Genomic DNA, 26,483 nt, shown 5'->3' on the forward strand with positions numbered 1-26,483 from the left:
GATATATGCCATCATGTGCCAGCAATGCCCCTCTGCCATGTACATTGGTCAAACTGGACAGTCTCTACGTAAAAGAATAAATGGACACAAATCAGATGTCAAGAATTATAACATTCATAAACCAGTCGGAGAACACTTCAATCTCTCTGGTCACGCAATCACAGACATGAAGGTCGCTATCTTAAAACAAAAAAACTTCAAATCCAGACTCCAGCGAGAAACTGCTGAATTGGAATTCATTTGCAAATTGGATACTATTAATTTAGGCTTAAATAGAGACTGGGAGTGGTACGTCATTATGCAAGGTAGCCTATTTCCCCTTGTTTTTTCCTACCCCCCCTCCCAGATGTTCTGGTTTAACTTGGATTTAAACTTGAAGAGTGGTCAGTTTGGATGAGCTATTACCAGCAGGAGAGTGAGTTTGTGTGTGTATGGGCGTGGGGGGGATGTGAGAAAACCTGGATTTGTGCAGGAAATAGCCCAACTTGATTGTCATGCACATTGTGTAAAGAGTTGTCACTTTGGATGGGCTATTACCAGCAGGAGAGTGAATTTGTGTGTGGGGGGGGGGGTGGAGGGTGAGAAAACCTGGATTTGTGCTGGAAATGGCCCACCTGATGATCACTTTAGATAAGCTATTACCAGCAGGACAGTGGGGTGGGAGGAGGTATTGTTTCATATTCTCTGTGTATATATAAAGTCTGCTGCAGTTTCCACGATATGCATCCGATGAAGTGAGCTGTAGCTCACGAAAGCTCATGCTCAAATAAATTGGTTAGTCTCTAAGGTGCCACAAGTACTCCATTTCCTGCTGTGGGTCGCTCACACTCAGGGTCATTGGGTCCCCTTGTGCTGGGTGCGGTGCGGACACACAGTGACCAAGACCAGGCGAGGATAGCAGGGGGCTGCAGGTCAAGATTGAGGGGTATTGGTGAACAAGGAGGGCAGGCAGCCCCTGCTCTCATTGTGCCCCTGGCCCTGGTGCATTGTCGGTGCATTTGCGTTTCCCTGGAGGCCACCTCCGCCTCTGCCCAGAGCAAAATCCCAATCAACTGTGCCATGCGGCTGCAGGGATGTCACTGGCTCTGCGCTCCAGGACTGGCACAGACTCTGTTAATGGTTCATTCGCTCAGGGATAAGAGGCTGGAGCAGCCCCTGAAGGAGAGACAGGCAGGGACCTCGCAGCTCCACAGACATCCAGGAACTGCTCCTTCCCCTAGCACGGAGTCACCCCAGGTGAGTGGGAGCAGTAGGGCCACCTTAACCCTGAACGGACAGTCCTGGCAGCACATGGCCTTACAGCAGCCTTCTTTTTGTGGGGGTCTCTGGGGAGCACAAGGGCTGCGCACAGACTGGTGAGTTATTGTAGGGTCTCTGGGGAGCACGGGGGCTGCACACAGACTGGTGAGTTATTGTAGGGTCTCTGGGGAGCACGGGGGGCTGCACACAGACTGGTGAGTTATTGTAGGGTCTCTGGTGAGCACGGAGGGCTGCACACAGACTGGTGAGTTATTATAGGGTCTCTGGTGAGCACGGGGGGCTGCACACAGACTGGTGAGTTATTGTAGGGTCTCTGGGGAGCACAAGGGCTGCGCACAGACTGGTGAGTTATTGTAGGGCCTCTGATGAGCACGGGGGCTGCGCACAGACTGGTGAGTTATTGTAGGGTCTCTGGTGAGCACGGAGGGCTGCACACAGACTAGTGAGTTATTGTAGGGTCTCTGATGAGCACGGGGGCTGCACACAGACTGGTGAGTTATTGTAGGGTCTCTAGGGAGCACGGAGGGCTGCACACAGACTGGTGAGTTATTGTAGGGTCTCTGGGGAGCACAAGGGCTGCGCACAGACTGGTGAGTTATTGTAGGGTCTCTGGGGAGCACGGGGGCTGCACACAGACTGGTGAGTTATTGTAGGGTCTCTGGTGAGCACGGGGGCTGCACACAGACTGGTGAGTTATTGTAGGGTCTCTGATGAGCACGGGGGCTGCACACAGACTGGTGAGTTATTGTAGGGTCTCTGGTGAGCACGGAGGGCTGCACACAGACTGGTGAGTTATTGTAGGGTCTCTGATGAGCACGGGGGCTGCACACAGACTGGTGAGTTATTGTAGGGTCTCTGATGAGCACGGGGGCTGCACACAGACTGGTGAGTTATTGTAGGGTCTCTGGGGAGCACGGGGGCTGCACACAGACTGGTGAGTTATTGTAGGGTCTCTGGGGAGCACAAGGGCTGCGCACAGACTGGTGAGTTATTGTAGGGTCTCTGATCAGCACGGGGGCTGCACACAGACTGGTGAGTTATTGTAGGGTCTCTGGGGAGCACGGAGGGCTGCACACAGACTGGTGAGTTATTGTAGGGTCTCTGGGGAGCACAAGGGCTGCGCACAGACTGGTGAGTTATTGTAGGGTCTCTGGTGAGCACGGGGGCTGCACACAGACTGGTGAGTTATTGTAGGGTCTCTGGGGAGCACAAGGGCTGCGCACAGACTGGTGAGTTATTGTAGGGTCTCTGGGGAGCACGGGGGGCTGCACACAGACTGGTGAGTTATTGTAGGGTCTCTGGGGAGCACGGAGGGCTGCACACAGACTGGTGAGTTATTGTAGGGTCTCTGGTGAGCAGAGGGGCTGGGCACAGACCGGTTAGTTATTGTAGGGTCTCTGGTGAGCACGGAGGGCTGCACACAGACTGGTGAGTTATTGTAGGGTCTCTGGGGAGCACAAGGGCTGCGCACAGACTGGTGAGTTATTGTAGGGTCTCTGGTGAGCACGGGGGCTGCACACAGACTGGTGAGTTATTGTAGGGTCTCTGGGGAGCACAAGGGCTGCGCACAGACTGGTGAGTTATTGTAGGGTCTCTGGGGAGCACGGGGGGCTGCACACAGACTGGTGAGTTATTGTAGGGTCTCTGGGGAGCACGGAGGGCTGCACACAGACTGGTGAGTTATTGTAGGGTCTCTGGTGAGCAGAGGGGCTGGGCACAGACCGGTTAGTTATTGTAGGGTCTCTGGTGAGCACGGAGGGCTGCACACAGACTGGTGAGTTATTGTAGGGTCTCTGGGGAGCACAAGGGCTGCGCACAGACTGGTGAGTTATTGTAGGGTCTCTGGTGAGCACGGGGGCTGCACACAGACTGGTGAGTTATTGTAGGGTCTCTGGGGAGCACAAGGGCTGCGCACAGACTGGTGAGTTATTGTAGGGTCTCTGGGGAGCAGAGGGGCTGGGCACAGACTGGTGAGTTATTGTAGGGTCTCTGGTGAGCAGAGGGGCTGGGCACAGACCGGTTAGTTATTGTAGGGTCTCTGGGGAGCACAAGGGCTGGGCACAGACTGGTGAGTTATTGTAGGGTCTCTGGGGAGCACAAGGGCTGGGCACAGACCGGTGAGTTATTGTAGGGTCTCTGGGGAGCAGAGGGGCTGGGCACAGACTGGTGAGTTATTGTAGGGTCTCTGGTGAGCACGGGGGCTGCACACAGACTGGTGAGTTATTGTAGGGTCTCTGGTGAGCAGAGGGGCTGGGCACAGACTGGTGAGTTATTGTAGGGTCTCTGGGGAGCAGAGGGGCTGGGCACAGACTGGTGAGTTATTGTAGGGTCTCTGGGGAGCAGAGGGGCTGGGCACAGACGGGTGAGTTATTGTAGGGTCTCTGGGGAGCAGAGGGGCTGGGCACAGACCGGTTAGTTATTGTAGGGTCTCTGGTGAGCAGAGGGGCTGGGCACAGACCGGTTAGTTATTGTAGGGTCTCTGATGAGCACGGGGGCTGCACACAGACTGGTGAGTTATTGTAGGGTCTCTGGGGAGCACGGGGGCTGCACACAGACCGGTGAGCTATTGTAGGGTCTCTGGGGAGCAGAGGGGCTGGGCACAGACTGGTGAGTTATTGTAGGGTCTCTGGTGAGCAGAGGGGCTGGGCACAGACCGGTTAGTTATTGTAGGGTCTCTGGTGAGCAGAGGGGCTGGGCACAGACCGGTTAGTTATTGTAGGGTCTCTGGGGAGCAGAGGGGCTGGGCACAGACTGGTGAGTTATTGTAGGGTCTCTGGTGAGCAGAGGGGCTGGGCACAGACTGGTTAGTTATTGTAGGGTCTCTGATGAGCACGGGGGCTGCACACAGACTGGTGAGTTATTGTAGGGTCTCTGGGGAGCACGGGGGCTGCACACAGACCGGTGAGCTATTGTAGGGTCTCTGGGGAGCAGAGGGGCTGGGCACAGACTGGTGAGTTATTGTAGGGTCTCTGGTGAGCAGAGGCGCTGGGCACAGACCGGTGAGTTATTGTAGGGTCTCTGGTGAGCAGAGGGGCTGGGCACAGACTGGTGAGTTATTGTAGGGTCTCTGGTGAGCAGAGGGGCTGGGCACAGACCGGTTAGTTATTGTAGGGTCTCTGGGGAGCAGAGGGGCTGGGCACAGACTGGTGAGTTATTGTAGGGTCTCTGGGGAGCAGAGGGGCTGGGCACAGACCGGTTAGTTACTGTAGGGTCTCTGTGGAGCAGAGGGGCTGGGCACAGACCGGTTAGTTATTGTAGGGTCTCTGTGGAGCAGAGGGGCTGGGCACAGACCGGTTAGTTATTGTAGGGTCTCTGGGGAGCAGAGGGGCTGGGCACAGACCGGTGAGTTATTGTAGGGTCTCTGGTGAGCAGAGGGGCTGGGCACAGACCGGTTAGTTATTGTAGGGTCTCTGGGGAGCAGAGGGGCTGGGCACAGACCGGTGAGTTATTGTAGGGTCTCTGGTGAGCAGAGGGGCTGGGCACAGACCGGTTAGTTATTGTAGGGTCTCTGGTGAGCAGAGGGGCTGGGCACAGACCGGTGAGTTATTGTAGGGTCTCTGGTGAGCAGAGGGGCTGGGCACAGACTGGTGAGTTATTGTAGGGTCTCTGGGGAACGCACAGGAGGCTGCGCACAGACGGGTGAGTTATTGTAGGGTCTCTGGGGAGCAGAGGGGCTGGGCACAGACCGGTGAGTTATTGTAGGGTCTCTGGGGAGCAGAGGGGCTGGGCACAGACCGGTGAGTTATTGTAGGGTCTCTGGGGAGCAGAGGGGCTGGGCACAGACCGGTGAGTTATTGTAGGGTCTCTGGTGAGCAGAGGGGCTGGGCACAGACCGGTTAGTTATTGTAGGGTCTCTGGTGAGCAGAGGGGCTGGGCACAGACTGGTGAGTTATTGTAGGGTCTCTGGTGAGCAGAGGGGCTGGGCACAGACTGGTGAGTTATTGTAGGGTCTCTGGGGAACGCACAGGAGGCTGCGCACAGACGGGTGAGTTATTGTAGGGTCTCTGGGGAGCAGAGGGGCTGGGCACAGACCGGTTAGTTATTGTAGGGTCTCTGGGGAACGCACAGGAGGCCGCGCACAGACGGGTGAGTTATTGTGGGGTCTACACATAGTGTTTGCTATTTTGGCAAGGTTGGGAGCTGGCAGCTTGTCTCTGGGGTTGGGAGACAGTCACAGGGAACTGATGGGTCTCCTGCCCTGCAGGTGCCCCTCGCACTGTCCTGCTGGAAACTCCGAAGATCCATCCCGGCCAGTGATGCTGATCTTGAGCTGTTCCTCCAAGCTGCGGCTGCTGGAGGGGATGCTACGGCAGGGCCTGCCTGACACGCTACCGGTGACCAGGACTCGCCCAACCCCGCAGGGCCGAACGCTCCCACTTTCGGGCTGGGCAGAGAGCAGGGGAAAGTCCTTTGGAGTCCCCTGGGTGACGGGGCACATATTGGGCTGGGGTGCAATCCCCTGGGTCAGGGGGTATATGGAGGGCTAATCCCTCCACCTGGTCGGGGGTAGCAGTATGTGGGGAAGACCCTTTCTCCAGGTCAGGGGGCAGCAGTTCAGGGCTGGGCAAACTCCCATGGATCCACAGGGGCTGTGCCGTACCCCAGCCTGTCACCAGTTCCCTGGGAGCGACCCCTGTAGTGGGCCAGAGCCCGAGGCTGCACACAGCTCCACAGGGGCAGGCCTGTGACCTCCACCACTGGGCCTTTGACACCAGGCCTCCTGTCGCTGTCCGTGGCTCCCCGCAGCAAATGCAGCTGAGCCAGAAGCCCGCGGGAGGCTTGGGCCGGGTCCCTACCAGCGCAATGCCCCTAGTGTGTGTTGGCAGAGACCCCCGCAGCCTTTGCAAAACATGGGAGCAGTTCATTAGTCACCTGGCTACAGACTCCTCAGGTTAGCACAGGGAATCAAAGGTTAAGCCACAGCCCAACCTGGCCAAGCCAGGGCAATGAGCCAGCCAAGCCGTCATGGGCCCCATGGCTGGCTCTGGCTCTGTCCCTTTGTTCTTAGGCCAAGGCCAAGCGCCGAGACCCTCCAAAAGCCGGCTGTTAGCCCCATATCCTGACCCCTCGCAGCCGTTGTTCTTCAGCTGGGGGCCTCCCCACTGCAGAGCCATGAGGGGGGAATCTCACTCGCTCGCTGTGAACGTCCACCCCAGCCATTGGCATTTCCGTGGTCTCTCCAGACCCTCCTTGCATGTATGGAGACTTTATTCCCTTGGTTAATGATGCTGGTCTCCAGCCGGGCTGCTACGTGACTCACAACCCCTGTCCCTTCCCTTCACATGCTGTGCAGAGCAGTACAGGATGCAGAGGGAAACTGAGGTACATATCGGCATCAGAAAGATACTATGGAAAGCTTCTACTTCATTACTCAGGCCCCCCACCCTGGGTTGGGGTAGCAGCAGGAGGGCACACCCCTCCCACAGGTTAGCGGTAGCGGGCGGGGGGCAGGCCCATCCCACAGGTTAGCAGTAGCGGCGGGGGCAGGCCCGTCCTCCAGGTTAAAGGTAGCGGTGGCGGGGGGGGGGAGGCCCCTCCCCTAGGTTAGAGGTAGCACGAGGGGGCCCTCCCCCTGGGCCTCCTCCTCACTCGTCCCCCTGCCTCCCAAAGTCCAAACCCAGCACCAATGCCTGCTGCTCACCCAGCGTAGCCGCTAGGACCTGCCCATCCAATCAGAGCACAAGCGAGCTCTGTGCCAGCCAACCTCAGTATGGGCAGGCTTTGCGTAAGCCAATGAACATGTGGGCGGCTCCATGGCAGCCAATCACAGTGTGGAACAGCTGGGTGCCAGCCAAGTGTGGCTCTGACTACCCCCATGCCCACACCCCCCGGCTCTGAATTTCCTCCTGGTCCTCACCATGGCTCTGACCACCCGCTACCCCCCCCCCGCCCCCGTGCAGCTACACCCTTGACAAAATGGGCCTTTTTATAATATTTTTATGAACCCTATGTGTGCCTCAGTTTCCCCAGTTACCCAGTGGGGGAAGCGGCTTAAGTTTGCTCTCCGTGCTAAGTGACACAGGCAGTTTGCTTTCAGTTCGTGGCAGGGGTGAGACACTGGATGCGCACGTAGCAAAACACACTCCGTTGAAGGAAACAGCGAGAACCCGGGGTATAACCACCACCCTCGGAAGCACATCACAAACCTGTGCAAGGAGAGAGGGCGAAGCATTGGGAAGTTCAACAAGGCGCAGCTGACTGCGGGCTGGAGAAGGGTGACAGGACTCAGCAGCAGGTTCCAGACCCAGGCGGGGTTTGATGCAGGTCTGAGCGTGACAGACGCGGCAGCAGGGCGTCCTCACGGCCCGGTTCCCCGCCAATAGATTTGAAGCGGTGGGAGTTAGCGAGGAAAGCAAAGGTGCTAGCAGATGATGAGAGGGAACCAGATGGCTGTGAGAAGCAGCTAAAACGTGAAGAAACGCGTAAAAGCATGATCTGGAGATGTGGAGGGGCAAGAGAACCCACCAAGGGTAAGTGGGCAAAGGCTCCAGGGATGCCCATTCTGAAGGGAGCTGGATACCAAACTGTCCCAGTTTGAGGAGGAAGAGGAGGGGCTGTAGACACCAACCTCACTGCCTTTGAGAAGGGTTGCGGTTTGAACCTGGCTGACCCTGCGGACCGGTGCTGCTGTCTCACCCCCATACGCGGTCCCCCATGTAAAGTGACCCTGCCCAGTTTGGCTTCAAAGAGGGAAGAGACGTAATAAAGTAGGATTTTTCTGTAATATTTTTACAACACTATGTGTGCCTCAGTTTCCCCCATGTGTTGCATGGCTACCTAGTTGCAGGAGTGAGGGGGAAGATTAAGTTTACTCTCAGGGCAGGCTAAGAGACATAGGGGTGGGTGTCACCTCCCTGTGTGGCTGGAATGAAGAGTCCTTAAGGAACTTGTTGAAATCAACCCAGATCACCAAGGGGGCCAGAGAAACAAGGCAAGTGCCACTGACGCCTGGATTTTCCTGCCTCTCAGCTGGGAGGCTGAGCAGAGACCCCAGCCCGAGAGCACAGGACTGGGAGGTGGGGGGTGCTGGACAAAGATGGAGGCTCTCACCTGGAGCTGGCCAAGGAGGTCAGACAGAGACAGAGACAGCCTGGAAAGGGTCTTTCACCCCAGCTTGGCTGGGCGCTGGCTGACCGCAATGGACACTGCTTTACCCTCAGTTCTCTCTGCTGACCTCAGGCTGCTCCGTGACTCATAAACCGGCCTGGCTTGACAATGCTGCCGCGTGTCACAGCAAACACAGGCTGAGGTGTCGGAGCCCCGAAGAGCGGCCAGGTCTCTCCAGGGGTCTGGCTCAGTGGGCGGCACCGGGAGGGCTGGAGCCCAGAGGCTCCATCTGAGAGGCGGTGACCAGCTCTGCAGGAAGAGTGGGGCCCCCTGGGGGGCTAGCACTTTGAGGGCTCCTCCAAGGGGCAGAGTGAAAGCTGGGGCCTAGCACCGATCCTGGGGATCCAGGACATCCCCGGACTCTGACCCTGTGTCTTGGCAGGTCTACGGCACTGTGATGCATGTGAATCGCGGGAACCCGGCCAGGCAGGAGGTGCTGGTGGATTCATGGCCAGAGTTCAAAATCGTCCTCACCCGGCCAAACAGAGAAGTGCGGCCTTTGCTGGGCCCCTCCCATCTGCCCCGCTTCCCTCCCCTGCCTGACGCCATCCCTGCCCCGCTCCCCTCCCCCACCTGATGCCATCACTGCCCCGCTCCCCTCCCCAACTTCCTTGCCCCTTTCCCTGCTTGGTGTAACCTCCCCCTTCTGTCTGCCCCACCTCCCCACAGCCTGTCTCCCCTTCCTGCTGCCCAGACCCTCCCCAGCCCATTCTGCCCTAAGCCCCCTGGCTCTGTTCACAGGGCTCCTTCCCCCCTCCTCAATCTCTGCCTTGGGGCTTGCGGTGCCCTGCTCCCCCATTGCCATCCCTGCGCTCACCCCCAGGCAGTGTCCCCCTGCAGGTGACATGGGACCCAAGTGATTTCGGCACCAACTTGTACACGGCCTTCTACCGAGACGAGGGAGCCTGCCGGGCCCTGCTGGGGAACAGCCGTGCCGTGGACTGGAGCCAGGCCTTCCAGATACAGGGTGAGCCCCTCCAGCCCTGCTCCATCCAGCTCCTGCCACACAGGGAGCAGGAACACTACCCCCCCATGGGCCAATAGCCCTGAGGAGCCAGCCCAGGCCCCTCTCCCCCCACAGGCCAATAGCCCTGAGGGGTCCGCCTGAGTCCCCCCCCCATGTGCTAATAGCCCCAAGGAATTCACCTAGACCCCTCCCCCCCACAGGCCAACAACTCAGAGGAGCTCACCTGCTCCCCCTCCCCCTCAGGCCAGTAGCCTCAAGGAGCTCATCTGGACCCCTCCCCACACACAGGCCAATAGCCCCGAGGAGCCTGACTGGGCCTCTTCTCCATCCAGACCCGGGATCCTGAATGAGCCAAGTTTTGGGAACCCCCAATTGGGTCATACCGGCTCACAGTGGCCCTTGCCCCGCCCCCTGCTGCTCTCCCCCACCGGGCTGGGCCCCCACATCCATGGGCACCTTTCAGGGGGACCCTGCTGACAGTGCACGGCTGTCTCTGCAGGGCTGCAGGATGGGGTATACGAGACCATCAGGGACATTGCCAGGGCCAGGGGGCTTGAGATGGAGATGTATCCGTACCTGCCCCTGCTGCACCCAGACCCACCTGCCATGCCCCAGTACCGGTAGGTGCCCCCCAGATATGGGGTGTGAGAGAATGGGGCAATGTACACAACCAGCCTGGGCTAGATGGAGGGGGGGAGCGGGACTGGGGGAAGGGAAGGACCCTGGGGTGCCAGGCCAGAGGCCTCCATTGCACCCTAGAGATGGTGGCAATGAGTTCCCTAGGCTAACAGCGCACCAGGCACAGACCCCTTGGTCCCCCCTTCCCTGTCAGTGGGCAGAACCCCAGGCAGGGGGTTCGCTGCCCGCTGAGCCCTGGTGCTTTCAGCTCAGGGAGCTGAGCTTAGCCGAGGCCCATCAGCAGTGATGACTCTGCTGGGGCTGGACTGGGCCTTGTCAGACAGCCCCTGTGTGAGGCCTCCGGTGTGCGTTGATCCCCTCCCGCCATGTGCCAGGGCCTGGCTCAATCCCCTCCCGCAGGGCTCCCCTTCAGAGCTGGGTGGCACACCCCTCCCCCACAGGATACATTCCATGCCCCCCCCCACACTTTGACATTCAGCAACACCCCCACCCCCAATTTTCTGTCCAGCCCATCTCAGCCCCAAAACTGGGAAGATGGTGCCACCGGACCCTGCTCCCCTCCTGTGCCACGTCATACCAGCTCAGTTTCTGCTCCCTGGGCTCACTCGCCCTTGTACCAGGTCGACCCCCCAACCCCTGGCACCCCACCCCCCAAGCTGGGTCAATCTCCCCCTCTGCTCACACCTCCCATGTTTGGTTGCGCCCCACTCCCGACCCCTACATTTACCCCTTCCCCTGCCCAGGCTGGTTCTATTCTGCCCCCTCCCCTTGCCAGGTCAATCTCCTTTGTGCTCACCCCACCCCATGTCTCTCTCCCCCCTGCCCTGTGTTGCAGGCACGACGAGGGGCTCAGGCTGGCCCCCGTGTCCCCCGCCCACGCCATGCTACTCAGCAACACCTGGATGTTTGGGTGGAACAGCTGGAGCCTGCGCTATTTGTGCCTCCTGATCCGCCACTTCCCCAACGCCTGCCTGCTGGGCCCGGAGGGGCCCCCCATCTCCTGGTCCCTCAGCGACCCGCTGGCTGCCCTGATGCACGGTTACACGCTCCCGGAGCATCGCGGCCAGCGCCACATAGCGCCCGTGGTGGGGATGCTGGCGGCACAGTTGCACGCCCGCGGCTTCCCTGTGTACACCCGGGTGCTGCCCCACAACAAGCCTTCCCTGCAGCACCTGCAACACCTCGGCTTCCGCATCCTGCCGGGGGCATTCCACCAGCTGGTGGTGCGGCCTGGGTTCGCCCAGTCCCAGCCAGCCCATGCCCTGGACTCGGGCCAGGCCCCTGCGCCCAGCTCTGGGGAACGGCCGTGCGCCCAGTAGCACGCGGCACAGGGAGAGGCGGAGAAGGGGACTCGGCCCAGGGCCCTGCGCCCAGCTCTGGGGAACGGCCGTGCGCCCAGTAGCACGCGGCACAGGGAGAGGCGGAGAAGGGGACTCAGCCCAGGGCCCTGCGCCCAGCTCTGGGGAACGGCCGTGCGCCCAGTAGCACGCGGCACAGGGAGAGGCGGAGAAGGGGACGCGGCCCAGGGCCCTGCGCCCAACGCTGGGGAACGGCCGTGCGCCCAGTAGCACGCGGCACAGGGAGAGGCGGAGAAGGGGACGCGGCCCAGGCCCCTGCGCCCAGCTCTGGGGAACGGCCGTGCGCCCAGTAGCACGCGGCCCAGGGAGAGGCGGAGAAGGGGACTCGGCCCAGGGCCCTGCGCCCAGCTCTGGGGAACGGCCGTGCGCCCAGTAGCACGCGGCACAGGGAGAGGCGGAGAAGGGGACTCGGCCCAGGGCCCTGCGCCCAGCTCTGGGGAACGGCTGTGCACCCAGTAGCACGCGGCACAGGGAGAGGCGGAGAAGGGGACGCAGCCAAGGCCCCTGCGCCCAGCGCTGGGGAACGGCCATGCTCTGACCACCCGTAGGGCTGGGGGAGCGGATGGGGACACGGCCCAGCCACTTCCAGGGACCTACTGCTCTGCCACCCCCACGAAGGGGACATACTGACCAGCCACCAGGGGAGTCAGGGCCTGGTAGAGGAGACTAGCTCATGGGCCATTATCCCCTGGAGCAGGGCAGAGGCTCAGCAGGGGGCGCTCTCCCCCAGCAGTCAGTGCTGGCTCCAAAGAGAGCAGAGTGAGGGCTCAGCAGGGGGCGCTCTCCGCTCAGGGTGCTGGCCCCATGCCCTGTGCTGTGAGCTCAGCAGGCGGTGCTCTCCTGCTCCCTTCCCCAGGCAGTTTGTTGCTTGGCTAGGGCTGGGGGTGTGGGTCCCCTTTCCAGGAGCTGTCTGTGGTCTTGCCAAAGCTTTGGTGCAAGCTCCCTTGGGCTGTGACCACATGTCCCAGCTGTGACCTACCCCTTACCTCCCCGTGATGATAGGGTGCAGTTGCTGGCCTTGGACGGTTGATCCAGGGCCAGCAGGAAAGCCAGGCCAGGGCTTGTGTTTATGATGGTGCACTACACGTGGGAGGAGAGCAGCTGTAGGACCCCATCAAAGAGCCCTACTGGGCCCGAACACAGGGAGGAGTATCTGCTCTTCTCCCTTTCCCCCAGAATAGATGCCCTTGGCAGGCGACATGGGACTGACCTGCCCTCCGGTAGTCCCAGTGCACAGGCTGCTGCTCTTCCCTGTGTAGCTGGGCCCACCCCCACCCCAGCAGACATGGTAGACTCTCCTCTCCCTTGCTGGTAGGTCAGTAGCAGTGTGGAGAGGGGCTGGGGCACTCCAGCTCCTTGCAGACCCCAAGGACACACATCCCCTTCCTCTCAGGGGGTGGGACAAAGAATTTTCTGTAATAGTTTTGATGTCTGTATGCCTCAGTTTCCCTCTGTACTTTGCAGCTCAGGGACAGGAGTGGGTGTGTCACATGGCTGGGGGGCAAGAAGTGGGCGTTCAGGATCAAAACCAACCCAGATCAACAACGGAGGCTCCACAAAGAAGAAGAGTTGGCTTTTGGTGGGACTCAGGAGCTTCCAGCTAGGACTAAAAGAGATAGAAACAGGATCCATTTTTAGGTCTTCAGCAGCTTGGCTGGATGGGGCCCTGGTCTTCACCTCTACTTCTCTGTGCTGCCCTAGGGACCTCCCAGGCCAGGATCCAGGGGACCAATAAAACTTGTGCTGTGTGGAAAAGGCTTTGGGATGTCACTGCAAACACTGGCTGGGGGACACTGGTCCCCAAAGAGCAGCCAGGCCTTTCCAGGGGTCTTGCTCAGTGGGACGTGCTGGGCAGAGGTCATGGGGTGAAGCAGGAGGGCTGGAGCCGTGTGGTCGGCCCTGGAGGAAGAGAGAGTCCCCTTGGGAGGCTGGCACGTCACAGGGTTCCTCCAAGAAGTGGTTTAAAAGCTGGGGCGTAGCACTGATCCTGGGGAGCTATGACGGGGAGCAGTGCTATGGGACCCAGCCGGGGGCACCAGGCCAGCGTGGAGTGTGTCCTTCACAGCCAGAACCGACAGCAGAGGGGGGCAGGCACATCTGTAGGCAGACCCAGGGGTAGAGCCAGCCTTGCCCCCAGCCAGGGAACAGTCCCACCAGGGCACAGCGCCCCCACCCGGGAGCTATCCCACCAGAGCAGTGCCCCCACCCCCAGCCAGGCAGCCGACCCCCCCCACCCAGCCTGCACTGCCCCATAACTGAATCTCAGACTTGCGCAGTCTCCATTTCCCAAGATTGAATCATTATTTAAAAAACTGTATAGAAATCACCACTCTCCCATCATTCAGTGCATCTGGCCCAGCCCCGGGCCTGGCCCCTGGCCCCTCGCCCAGCTCCGGCCTCAGCGGAACCGCTTCTCCTCCCACACGTACAGCTTCCCCGCAGGCACCTTCCGGAAAAACAGGCTGTTGCCTCGGCTCATGTTCCCCTGCATGGAGAGGAGAGGAGAGGGCTGTCAGGGTGGCCTGCCCTCCTTCCCTCTGCCTACCACCCAGGCAGGGCACCCAGGCCCCAGTCTGCCAGCCCTCCTACCCACGCCGCAGGGCCAGCACACCCCAACCCTTTTATAACCCCCACCCCGTGACGAGTGCCAGGCCCGACTTCCCCACACACTCCGTCCCCACGCTAAGGGGCTGGGGTGAGGCTGGGACGTACCTCCTTGAGCAGCTGGCTCCAGCAGTCTAACCAGGAGGAGTAGTTGGGTGCGAAGGGGGGGAGGCCACCAGCCAGCCTGCAAGAGAGAAGAGGGGGGAGGGAGTGGCAGTGAGAGACAGCCCTGCTCCGAGCCTGCAAAGGGCCCCGCCAAGGCCTCTGCAGCAGCCAGTCGCCCCGGGGACAGCAGCTGGGTCACCCCCTGCCGGCCACCCCACTGCAGCCTGTTCCCAGAGCCCTCCCTGGCGTCCCCAGCACCACTTCCTGTCCAAGCCCTTCTGAGCTACGTAGCTTTAACAGGGCCCCGAGCCAGGCAGCTCAGCCAGGCCCCAAGACCCCCAGTTGCCCCCCGTCCATTCCCCCATGGCCAGAGCTTCCTGCCCCTACCCCCAACACTACAGAGGGGCAGACGGGTACCAGGAGAGCAGCCTTCCTCCTGGGGCCAGAGCCGATGCTCCCTAGTGAGATGGCCACGGGCCACAGCAGCAACTCTCCCCTGGAGGTGGGGGGGGGGGGCGCGTCGGGGGCTGATTCAGGAGCGCAGACCTCCCCCACCCCACCAAGTTCCAGCTGCTCCTGCAGGGCGGACAGGGACAGGCTGTCGCACCCAAACAGGCCCAGGTCTATTCTGGGAGGCTGCAACCTGCGATTTCGCTCCTGGCAAGCGGCCGAGGGTGACACGGGAGGGGAGGCGCTGCAGGGCCATGGCCAGGGAGCCCAAGAGCCTGCCAAGCATCTGGGGAAGAGGGGAGCCACAGGAGCCTGTGTGACAGACAGGGAGTGAGCTGCGAGCGCAGCCAGGACTAGCTCCACGTCAGGCTGGGGCAGGGAGAGGGACGGACGGACGACAAACACACACAGATGGGGCCGGAGCCCAGGATCGCGGCTCTGCCAGCTGCAGCAGGGAGGGGATGATGTGTCCCCCCGTCCCACTCTGCCGTCGAGTCGCTAGGCCCAGAGGTGTTTCACGGGGGATGACTCTGCAGGTGGGGGGTGATCTGTTCCCAGCACCAGCCCCAGCAGGGCTGCAGCTACCCTGGGGGAAGGTGCCTCTCCCTGACATGGCTCCTTTCCCTTCCCAGACGCGTGGATGCGCCGTTACCCCAGTCTGACAGTGGACACACAGGGGCTTTTGCCACTTTCACTCACCGCTCCAGCTCAGCTTCCCTGGGGGATGGGCTCCAGCTCAAAGCAGGAGGTTCAGCGCCCTTCAGCTCTGGCTAGCTGTGCTCTACCTCCAACGGTCCAGTCCCTCTTTGAACCTCCCTCATCTCCCTCCAGTGGCAGAGAGCTCCACAGGCCCCTCACATATTGCGGGAAAAGCCACCTCCTTGTATCTGAACGTCGCAGCCTTCAGCGTCCCCAGCCACCCACCCGGTGCCATGTCTGGGCTGGGCAGAGCCCTCTCGCCTGCCGGTGCCAGCTGTTCACATTCCACACCAGCAGCCACTGACAGCGACTCCGCTCCCCCCTGAAGGGTTTCTCCCCAGCCCCCGAGGGGCCGGAACATCGTCATGGGAGCTCAGTTGGGAAGCCTGGCTCCGGATTCCCAGAGAAAACCCTATAGGATGTGTGGGGGGAGATGCTGCGTCTCCCTGCCTCCTGTACAGGAGCCACCGTGTCCCCTACTCCTCAGGGCTGGAGCAGGAGCCCTCGAGTTGCAGGGGGAGGGTGCAGCTGGCTCAGGACGGCGTGCGGGGCACTCACCCACAGTTGTTAATGGCCATCAGGTTGGAGACGAGCACGAAGGGGTACGTCAGCATACTGGCGAAGAACTGCAGGCATGAGAGATGGACCACAGTTCGCAGGGCGGGGTGCTGGCTTCGCAGCCCCGCCTGGAGACCCCCAGCCCCAGGACCACAAGGAATAGAGAGGGAGGGTATCTCAGCAGGGCCCTGGCCCAGAGAGGGAGCTCGCTGGCACTCACTGACTCACTCCTGGGAGAGGAGGTCTTTGTCCTTCCCTTCCCAGGTCACCAGAGAGCACGTGGTCTGAGCCAGGCAGCAGTGCCTGCTTGGGACAGACATGGGCTGGATGGGTAGGGCAGTGGGCACAACATGCCCATGGGGAGGGGGCCGGCTGGGCAGAGCCCTGGGGGTGGGGCCAGGCCAAGGTGCACTAGCGGGTGGAGAGTTCACCCACCATGAAGCACCAGCTAGTGATTTAGATGCATATGAGGGCACCAACCTCACCCCCCCATGGTTCCCTCCCACCCCAGGGCAGCTCTGTGGGGCTACCCTTGGCCCCCACCCCCAAGAGGAGAGTAGGGGTTACACACGCACTCCAGTGACAGCCTGGGAGTAGCTCTTCATCTCGCTCATGGTGGAGACCTAGAGAGGGAAGGAACCGCATTGAACAAGGAGACCCTGCACCCTGCCACAGCCCAGCCCCTCCATCCCCAGACACAGGGGGCTGCCTCTGCCCCGATTCCCCGCACCGAGTCTGCACGCTGGGCTCCACCAGGGCCTGAAACCCAAACCACCCCATGTGGGTCGCAGCCACTACTAGGATAGGCTCCCCGGCTCGGTGCTGGGAGGGCAGCACACAAAGGGGAGCGCAGGCCAGGCCCAGCAGAGATGGGACCTTCCCAGGCTGAGCGGGTCACCTCCCAGTGCCCCCCGAACTCCGTTTGCCTCCAGGCCCCACACCCTGGGCAGCCACCAGGGCGATGCTGAAGGGGCCTACCCCGTTCTCCAGTGCATAGGTATTGATGAGGTAGGCCAGCATGTTACAGAGCCACAGTGACAGCACATCGCCCAGCAGCCGGGGAACGAGCCCCCTGAAAGAAACACAGCAGGTGAGTGAGCAGAGGGTGCCCCCCGGGCCAAGGCTGGCAGGAGCCTCCTCCAGCACAAGGGGCAGCCCCTCTCTTGCAAGGATAAGCTGGGCCCCACCCCACAATCCTGGGCGAGTCTCCCCACGGACAGCATGTGGGGCCTGCGGCACAGCGAGATTCAGGGACTTGCCCTAACTTCCTCGCCAGCAGGGGGAGACTGGGAGACCCCTGGGCTGTGACGCAGGGCCCAGAAACAGCAGTGGCCAGAGGAGGAGCTGGGATGAGAATTCATGGCCCCTTCCTCTGAGCCACAGGAGGAGCCTGGCCAGCAGAGTCCCTGCTGCTTTCCCTGACAAGCTGGATGGGCCCCCGCCTCCCAACGGCGCCTGTCCCCCTCCCTAGGGCGCTCTCCCCCCATTCCCACCCCCGCAGGGCACACACCCCTGCCTCCCAAGGGCGCCCTCCCCCCGTTCCCACCCCCGCAGGGCGCACACCCCCGCCTCCCAAGGGCGCCCTCCCCCCGTTCCCACCCCCGCAGGGCGCACACCCCCGCCTCCCAAGGGCTCCCTCCCTGTTCCCACCCTCGCAGGGCACACACACCCGCCTCCCAAGGGTGCCCTCCCCCCATTCCCACCCCCGCAGGGCGCACACCCCCGCCTCCCAAGGGCTCCCTCCCTGTTCCCACCCTCGCAGGGCACACCCCCCTGCCTCCCAAGGGTGCCCTCCCCCCGTTCCCGCCCCTGCAGGGCACACACACCCGCCTCCCAGGGGCTCCCACTGCCTCCTGGCTGCAGGACTCACGCAAAGAAGCCCAGGATGCCCTCTTCCCGGTAGATGGTGACGAAGGGGCTGAAGATGCCACTGGGCCAACGGGAGACAGAGGAGAGAGATGCTGTCACATGTGGCTCCCGAGGGAAGGGACTGTGGGTTACCATATCCTCAACTGCCCCCTGCCAGCCACCCATGTGCCAACCCCTCCTCCCCCCCCCCAGACCACACCAGCTACCCACTCCCTTGGCAGCGCCTGCAGGACCCCTGGTCCCAACCCCTCTCACCGGGCCCTTACCTGTACTTGGTCTCCCTGCCAATGAACTGCACCATGCATCTCAGCGTGATCACTGCGGGCAGAGCCAGACACAGCAGGGTCAGCATGGGGGAGCCGGGCTGCACCCCCGCCACCCCAGTCCTGTGGGGTCAGACACGGCACACCGGGAACCTTGGACCTCTGAACTCAGGGCATCAGCATGGGGTCACAGGCTCACTCAGCCGGGAGCTCTGCTGAGGATCGGCTGGGTCCTGAATTACCCCAGCACTGGTCTCCATGGGTGGATCCCACGGAGCAGGGCTGGGCGTGAGCCCCACCCAACCACCCCCACAGCGCTGGGTACCTACCATGGAAGGGATGGGTGACTAGCGTTGCGGCAGAACGGGCAACCATCTCTCGGGAAGTCTGGAACAGACACAGGCCATTAGGGCTCAGCCAGGACATGTGCTCAGCAGAGAGCAAATAAGAAGGGGAAGGGCCGCGGCAGAGATGGCCCTGGGGTGGTAGGAGAGGGGCGGCAGAAGGCAGGGCAGTGGGGGGCTGGTGGAAATGCTGCGGGGGAGCCGCTTGGGGGCAGACGAGTCTCAGCACTCCCAGGCTGCCTGCTATGGGAGGTGCCAGGAGCCAACTCTCCACAGCACACATGCCACTGGCACATGGCCAAAGCCAACACAGCCCATCGGCGACTGGACGCCTAGCTCTAGGAGCAAGCCTGGGTCTCTGCCCCACACAGCCAGATGCGCCTGGGGTGCAGCAGGAGGCAGTGCCTGAAGGCTGCCCTGCTGATGAAATGTGGCGTGTGGGGCAGGGGCATGTGTCAAGAGGTTTCAGGAAAGGAGGGAAGGGGAATGATGCCATGGTCAAGGGGGGGTGGAGAGAGGTTCAGAACAATGGGCACCCCAGGGAGCGGGTGGCAGCCAAGACCCTGCTAAGGGGGCGACTCGCTGGGCCAAGAAGGGAAGGCTCTAGCAGAGGGAGATGAGGATGCAGACTGTGACCCTGGCAGGCCAGTCACCAGCTCTTGCCCAGGCTGCAGGTGTTAGCTAAGAACCGACAACCTTGTAGCTGAAGCCCAGACCAGGTCACCTGTCTGGTAGTTTTCAGAGTAGCAGCAGTGTTAGTCTGTATTCGCAAAAAGAAAAGGAGTCCTTGTGGCACCTTAGAGACTAACCAATTTATCTGAGCATAAGCTTTCGTGAGCTACAGCTCACTTCATCCTGTTAATACATCCCAGACTGATGTCTGCCTTCTTGAAATCCATTGTCTTTATTTTGCTGTTCTCCCTCCTACCATTCCTTATCATTTCATGATCACTTTCACAAAAGCTGCCTTCCACTTTCTAATTGTCAACCAGTTTCTCCCTATTTGTCAAAATCAAATCTAAAACAGTCTCCCTCAGTAGCTTTCTCCATCTTCTGAAATAAAAAATTGTCTCCAATACATTCCAAGAACTTGTTGGATAATCTGTGTCATTTTCCCAACAGACGTCGCAGTAGTTGAGGTCCCCTATCACCACCAAGTCCTGGGCTTTGGATGATTCTGTTAAGTTTTAAAAAAGCCTCAACCATCTCTTCTTCCTCATTAGGTGGTCTGTAGTAGACCCCCTACCATGACATCACCCTTGTTTTTCACCCCTTTTATCCTTACCCAGAGACTTTCAACAAGTCTATTTCCATCTCAACCTCAGTCCAAATGTATACTTTTTAATATATAAGGCAACTCCTCCTCCTTTTCCCTGCCTGTCCTTCCTGAGCAAGCTGTATCCTTCTATAGCAATATTCCAGCTATGCGTATTATCCCACCAAGTCTCTGTGATACCAACTATGTCACAGTTGTGTTTATTTACTAGCATTTCAAGTTCTTCCTGATTATTCCCCATACTTCTCGCATTAATATACAGACATCTAAGATACTGATTTGACACCTCCCCCCAGTTCTGTCTTGCCTCTCTCTAATCCCTGCTATAACAACCCTTGCTCCTCCCAAATTCCAAAATGTAGTGTTTAGACTCTATGAAACGCTTATACAATGCTGCCTATGTTCGTCTCACTTGTAGTGTCTGTATTCCAGGTGGCAAGGAAATAGGTACATTTTGCTTTAGAACTCTGAAAACGTTCACCCTGAACTTGTGAACTCAAGCCCGGGAATTGTCCCCCGCCCAACCGCAAGGACTAGCAAAATCAGATGGGCCATCAAGGATTCATAGGACTGGTTAATGGCCCTATCGCACCTGGCAAATGCCAGGTGCAAGGAAGCTCGTCCTGTGGGCTTGGGAGCTGAATGAAGGAAATAAGACAAAGCCACAGGAAAATTTCCCCCTTTTTTGGCTGTTTGAACTCTGAAGGGCCAGGGACTCTAAACTGAAGCCAGAGATCCCCAGGGGCTGCCCGGAAAGACACTTTGAATTGTTGCTCATTACAGCTCTGTCATTCTTGGGATTCAGATGGTAACTCAATGGTGTGTATGTTTGCTTGCTTTAACCTGTACAAAACTCTCATTCCTTTTTCCTAGTTAATAAACCTTTAGATAGATTATTACAGGACTGGCTTCAGGCATTGTCTTTAGTGTAAGACCCAGGGTGCCAACTGATCTAGGATAAGTGACTGGTCCCTTGGGACTGGAAGCAACGTGAATGTGGTGTGATTTTTGAAGTAAGTGACCATGTATCACTAAGTCCAGTTTGCCTGCATGGCAAGACAGGCTGGAGAGTCTAAGGGGACTGCCTGTGACTCCATAGTCAGACAGTTACAGGTATCCAGGAGCTCATATTTGATGAAATCTAATTCTAGCACACACTCTGGGGTGGCTGCCCCATTTCTGACAGTCTGCCTTGAGGTAGGCACTCATGGACGTGAACCCCCCAGACAGTGCGACACACACTTCATCCCAGAGGGATCCAGCTCCAGCAATGGAGGATCCGCAAGCCCCACATGCTGCCCTGGCCACTAAGTTCCCTTGGGCATGGGCCTTCGCTCACCTCCTTGATGACCTGCTCCCACGAGGACACGGGCTCCTTAAGGCTGGCCCCAGGCTCCTGGGGAGAGGGCATGAGAGAGGTTGAGGTAGGAGAGCTCCCCCCTACCCACTCCCCAAATGACACTGCCCCCTCCCACAGAGCCAGCATGGAGAGCAGCAGGCCCTGCCTTGGTCCCCTTTGTTATTCGATATTCCCAGTGCAGTAGCATCTAAAAGCCATTCAGTCCAGGCCCACCCTGCAGCTCGCTGGGCCCATCCACCCAGCCCCCCACCTCCCTGACCACACCAGGCTTTGTATGAGTGGACATCTCCCAACCCCCTGTGCTCCTGACAGGGCACGTTCCTACCATGTCCCCTTTCCCCAGGGCAGGGCAGAGCTTGGAGAGGTGCCTACAAGGGAAAGGACCCAGAAACCAACTCCAACGTACCTCCTCCTGGTCAGCTTCCTGGTACCGCTAGGGAGCAAGGGGACAGAGTTAGCACAGCAAAGGCCACTGGGATATGGAGGTCTCGTTGGGCCCAGGCAGCCAGGGAGGGGCGCACAAGCACCAGGGCTTCACTGCCCCTCGGCTGCCTGGGTAGGCCGGGCTGAGTCAGAATGTTATGGGGACTGACAGCAAGTGGCCTCCAACATTCCCATAGGGGAAGACAGCCCCGGGACCCACTAGAAACCACAGCGAGCCCTAAGAGAGGAGCCGACACCCTGCTGGGCCAGAACTCAGCCCCCCGGACGCCTCGTCTGTGTGGAGCAAGAGCACAAGGGACCCCCTTTGGACCTGGATAATTACCCAACCCCCTCAGGGTGGGGCCAGCTGCAGCCGTGCAGACAGCCTGGGGCAGCAGCCGCTTGCGAGGGGCTTGCTACGGCCTTCCAGCCCCGCCCGGCGTACCTGTAACACCTGGCCGTGCACGATGGTGCCGATGGCGCCTGAGCAGAGTCTGGGAGTCAACCCTTTGAAGAGTCCAGCTCTTCCGTCTATCTTCATAATGTGCTTAGCTGTGAAACACCACAAGTATGAGGGGCGCCGACCCCACTGCCCCAGCCAATTTTAAAGGACATTTCCTTGCTGTGTGATTACAGGAACAGGAGTTGTTCTTTCATGTGTAACTGCCAGGCCCTGGCCCTCCCCGTGAGCCCTCAGAGAGGCAGGCTTCCAGCACGGGGGCTACAGGGGTCATGGGGACATCCTCTGTGGGCCAGCCACAAAGGGGACTTGACACATGCTTTGCCAGCAGGGCGCACAGCAGCAGAACGTGGTGGGGAGGCGGGTAGCGTATGACTTTGCGATAGGCTAACCAAGGCACATATGTTTGGGACATTCATTCTGATAGGCAGTGGGTCAGCAATGTTAGAGACCAGGACTCTAGTCCCAGCCCTTCATGAAATGCCTTTGTTAGAGAGAAGGCTAATGCTTGTCCGCTTGCTAGGGATAGGGTACGAGATCATGGTCAGTGAGATAAGGGCTGTGAAGTGCATGGAAATACAGACAGCTGTGAGTAGAAGTGAGATTTGAACTCCTGTCCCCTGGTTCCCAGCTCAGTGCACTCTCTGCAGGGCAACAGGGTATCTGGAGGTGAAATCAAACTCCTTCCCTCAGAACACACCAGCCTTGGTGGCCAGCCCAAGGGTGGGATCCCCCCAGAAAATCCAGAACAACAGAGAGGTCTGCCTCACTCCCCAGGCACAGAGGGCTCCCCCATCTTTACACCAGTAACTACAACCCCCACCCTTTGGGGGCTTCCTTTCCTGCCCTATCCCCAAATCCACATGCATGCCAGAGACAGGGACTCACCATATGCAAAGAGTCCCGGTAGCTGGTAAACCTGTCGCCCAAATATATTTCTGCCCAGGGTTGGAGGAAGCGGCTCATATCCCACCTTCAAAACAAACAGACAGTCTGCAGCAATCTGCCCATGGACCGTATCAAAGCCTGGTGATTTTCTGGTGCTTCCTTCCGGCCCGGGACTGTCAGTGCCCTGCAGCTAATTGAAGGGTTCAGAAGCCAAAGACGCTATATTTAGTGGTGGACCCAAATGCCTCCACAGTCTGCCAGTGGGAGGGATTCAGCTCGGCCTCGGGGTTAACCCCTTGGCAGCGAGACACTGGGAGACCGCGAGCCCCGGTGGCTGCCCTTTAGAATTGCACAGGAGAGTCACAAATACATTCAATTATTTTCCCCAAAGAAAATTAAGGACCAAGCCGGAATTAAATCATCTCCCATCTCTGGGCAATACCCTTCCCCAACACCCCCACTCCCTGGCCCGCTTCCTCCAGCGCACAGCATACCATCCTCATTCATGCCACCTACTCTGGGAAGATGGAAAGTCCCTCTGGCCAGGGACCCGGTATCTGTGAAGGGCCCTGCACACTTCTGGTGCTCTCACTTATCATCCTTGGTATCCAGACACTGGATTAGATACAACGCTGTTAAGGGCGGGGCACCTGCTAGACACAGAACGAGTTGGTGCACGACCCTGACAAGCGGGGGTCATGCCCAGCAATCTGGCTTGCAGGCAGCTCTGCTGACCTCCCAGCTGCTCCTTGGGTTACAAATGGGTTTTGCTTTACAATGATTTCAAGGGGTTTCTCCACTGGCACTCGCATGCCCTGCAGACCTAGAGTAAGATACTTTCATCAGGCCACTGTCTGGGAATACAGGGGACTGCCCTGGGGGCTCAAGGGTTAAATGCTCTCCTGCAGCTGGAATGTCGCCTCTTTCCAGCCAATGGTGGCCCAAGACAGCTCCTACCCTGGGCTGAGACCTGACAGCCAGCCAGTGTCACCAGGTAAAGCAGAAGGGAGTTGGGCAGCTCTACGGAGCACAGGACCAGAGGAGAGAGCGGCAGAAAGTGACCCAGCCACTCTGGGCACCCGACCGTTCAGGCTCCCCCAAGGCAGATGCCCACGGACGCAATGAAATTCGCTATGTGGCTAGTGCTGGTGACCTTGTTGTCACAGTCTGCCCATGAGGCTCAAAGCAGCAGGCGAGGGAGACGCAGCCTTCTGGAGCTGGGTCTCACTCTGTGGTGTTACCGGCAGAGACTGCGGACCCCGCTGTTTGCTCTCAACCTGTATGGGTGCTACTGTGGAACCGGGGGCTCCGGGACACCCCGAGACGCAGTGGACCAGTGTTGCTTCCTCCATGACTGCTGCTACCGCCACGCCAGGGTCTCCTTAGAGTGCCGGGGGAGAGTGAAGTGGCAGCCCTATGAGTTTGCATGTAGCCCATCAGGGACAGAGTGCCGCTCTCAGAGCGTCTGCGGCAGGATGGCCTGCGAGTGCGACAGGCAGTTTGCTGAGTGTCTGATGGCAGCAAAGCCCAGAAAGAGGCATTTCTTCTACAATAGGAGAGAGCTATGTACCGGTCCCAAGGGCTCCTGCCCGGCCACCTTCCCCAGCAAGGCCGAAATCCTGCACTGGAGAAAGACGTCTTCCCCGCCCCCTCCTGGCAGTGGCTCCCCAAGCAAGGACTCTGCCTTGGGAGCCAGGGACAGAAACCCCTCCCTGTGACTGAGTGGATTCTGCTTCATGGGGCTGTGCGGAGCTCTCCTGGTCCCTGGGTTTCTGTGCCGTGGTTTCAACCTCTCTAGGAGTAAATGGTCTCAGCAACTGCTGGGTGCTCTCACTGTGGCCTGAGCAAACCGGGGATCGTGGGCGGGTGGGGGCGGGGGGCAGGAGAGAGTCGTGGTAGCTTCAAAGGGGGGGCAGTTATGGACTCTGCCTGGGTACTCTGGGATCAGTGGCTCTGGCATTCTCCAGGCTCCGTATGGGAGGCAGCTGCGGGGAGCTGAGTCCTGGGTCTGGATAATTTCTGTCGCAGCCCGCGCCCCCCGGCCGTGCTAGGTGCTGCACAGACATACCGGCTGGCAGGGAGAGCAGAGAACGGGGCTCCTCCCTGGGCTGTGAGTGGGCACCGGGGCCTGCACAGCCGGCAGGGAGCTGCCGCACGGATCGGCCCGGGGCTGCTCGGCAGGGCAGCGTCCCTCCCGGCCCCGACTGGCTGATCGGGCTTTGAACCCCCGGGGCTGGGCGGAGGCTTCGCGGCGCCGCTGGTGGCCGGCCACGGACCGCGCAGCCCCGGGGGCTGGGGCGCCGGCCCGGGGAGCGGCGGAGCAGAGGCTGGGGCGGGCCAAGCGCCCCGCGGAGCCACCGCCCGGCGCAGACCGGGGGGAACCGGCCCAGCCGCGCCCTGCCCCGGGCAGCTCGGCGCGCGGGGGAGGGCCGGGGGGGGGGCAGCTCGGCGCGCGGGGGAGGGCCGGGGGGGGGGGCAGCTCGGCGCGCGGGGGAGGGCCGGGGGGGGGGGGGCAGCTCGGCGCGCGGGGGAGGGCCGGGGGGGGGGGGGCAGCTCGGCGCGCGGGGGAGGGCCGGGGGGGGGGCAGCTCGGCGCGCGGCGGGGGGAGGGAGCCCGGGGGGCGGGGGAGGGCCGGGGGGGGCAGCTCGGCGCGCGGCGGGGGGACTGGGGGGAGCCCGGGGGGCGGGGGAGGGCCGGGGGGGGCAGCTCGGCGCGCGGGGGAGGGGGGGAGTCGCTGCGCGCGGGGGAGGGCCGGGGGGGGGCAGCTCGGCGCGCGGCGGGGGGGCTGGGGGGAGCCCGGGGGGCGGGGTCCCGGCCCGCTCTCACCTGCACCAGCACCTTGACGTACATGAGCGGCTGGGAGAGCGCGGTGAGGCCGGAGCCCAGCAGCACCTGCGAGGCCGTGTCCGCCATGCCGAGCCGAGCCGAGCCGGGTACGTCACCGCGCCGTTCCCACGTGACCGGCACCGAAAAGGGCAAAAGGGTGGACGGCCACTTCCGGGTACCGTTTCTTCCACTTCCGGTCCCCCGCCCCATCGGCTATCGTCATTTCCCGCTTTCTTAAATGGTCCAATCGGGGCTTTCGGAGGCGGGGCGGACATCTCGGAATGACGTGGGGGGGGCGGGGCTCCCAGGGCGGGCGACCGGGACGGCCGGGGGAAGAGGGGCCTGGCGGCTCCGGTCTGCCCCGCAGCGGGGCTAAGCCGGGCTCCCCGCCCGCCCTGGCTCCGCGCGGCTCCCGCGAGCAGCGGCACGTCCCCGCTCCGGCTCCCAGGTGTAGGGGCAGCCAGGGGGCTCCGCGCGCTGCCCCCGCCCAAGCGCCGGCTCTGCAACTCCCATTGGTCGGGAACCGCGGCCAATGGGAGCTGCGGGGGCGGCGCCTGCAGGCGGGGCAGCGCCCAGAGCCCCCTGGCCCTACCTCCACATTATAGAGCCGGAGGCTAAGCGCTGCCCAGAGCCTACCCCCCCGACCCACTCCCGCGCCCTAACCCCTGCCCCAGCCCTGATCCCTCTCTCGTCCTCTGAACCCCTGGCCCCAGCCTGGAGCACCCTCCTGCACCCCAAATTCCTCATCCCCAGCCCCACACCAGAGCCAGCACCCCAAGCTGGAGCCTTCCCCTCTCCCCCGCACTCCAATCCCCAGCCCAGAGCCCTCTCCTGCACCCCAAACCCCCCATTCCCGGCCCCACCCCGGAGCCAGCACCCCCAGTCAGAGCCTTCATCCCCTCAGAGAAGGGGCAGGGCAGGGGGCGGGGCAAGGGTGCTCGTTTTGTGCAAGTACAAAGTTGGCAATCCTACTTGCTGTGTTAGAACAATGGACGGGCGCCACCCAATGACTCCAGGAGTCCTGTCT

General features: G+C 60.8%; 2 protein-coding genes across 10 annotated transcripts; one reads left to right on the top strand and one right to left on the bottom strand.

Moving 5' to 3' along the window:
• The first annotated feature begins 1,131 nt into the window (after positions 1-1,131).
• LOC140912386 (glycine N-acyltransferase-like protein 3) lies at positions 1,132-13,086 on the top strand. Of its 4 annotated transcripts, XM_073346679.1 has the most exons (6): positions 1,132-1,236; positions 5,465-5,594; positions 8,750-8,857; positions 9,208-9,334; positions 9,834-9,954; positions 10,809-13,086. In XM_073346679.1, the coding sequence occupies exons 2-6, from the start codon at positions 5,517-5,519 to the stop codon at positions 11,290-11,292; spliced, it is 918 nt and encodes a 305-aa protein (XP_073202780.1). In that variant the 5' UTR covers positions 1,132-1,236; positions 5,465-5,516; the 3' UTR covers positions 11,293-13,086. The 4 variants fall into 4 exon arrangements, with proteins under 4 accessions (XP_073202780.1, XP_073202783.1, XP_073202782.1 ...); XM_073346682.1 differs by lacking the exon at positions 8,750-8,857; XM_073346681.1 differs by lacking the exon at positions 1,132-1,236 and having other exon boundaries at positions 5,501-7,730.
• A 523-nt stretch (positions 13,087-13,609) lies between these two features.
• Positions 13,610-25,637, bottom strand: MTCH2 (mitochondrial carrier 2). 6 transcript variants are annotated; one of them, XM_078853119.1, is made up of 13 exons: positions 25,457-25,635; positions 23,147-23,280; positions 22,631-22,715; positions 21,728-21,834; positions 21,266-21,292; positions 20,839-20,895; positions 18,209-18,266; positions 17,883-17,934; positions 17,618-17,677; positions 16,726-16,819; positions 16,323-16,370; positions 14,044-14,119; positions 13,610-13,816 (listed from the first exon to the last, which is right to left on the bottom strand). In XM_078853119.1, exons 4-13 carry the CDS (start codon positions 21,821-21,823, stop codon positions 13,632-13,634), a joined length of 753 nt encoding a protein of 250 aa, XP_078709245.1. In that variant the 5' UTR covers positions 21,824-21,834; positions 22,631-22,715; positions 23,147-23,280; positions 25,457-25,635; the 3' UTR covers positions 13,610-13,631. The 6 variants fall into 6 exon arrangements, with proteins under 6 accessions (XP_078709245.1, XP_073202776.2, XP_073202778.2 ...); XM_073346675.2 differs by lacking the exon at positions 23,147-23,280 and adding an exon at positions 15,748-15,815 and having other exon boundaries at positions 25,457-25,567; XM_073346677.2 differs by lacking the exon at positions 23,147-23,280 and having other exon boundaries at positions 25,457-25,636.
• Positions 25,638-26,483: the final 846 nt, after the last annotated feature.

Source organism: Lepidochelys kempii, chromosome 6, assembly GCF_965140285.1.
Source record: "Lepidochelys kempii isolate rLepKem1 chromosome 6, rLepKem1.hap1, whole genome shotgun sequence".
NCBI classification, from domain to species: domain Eukaryota; kingdom Metazoa; phylum Chordata; order Testudines; family Cheloniidae; genus Lepidochelys; species Lepidochelys kempii.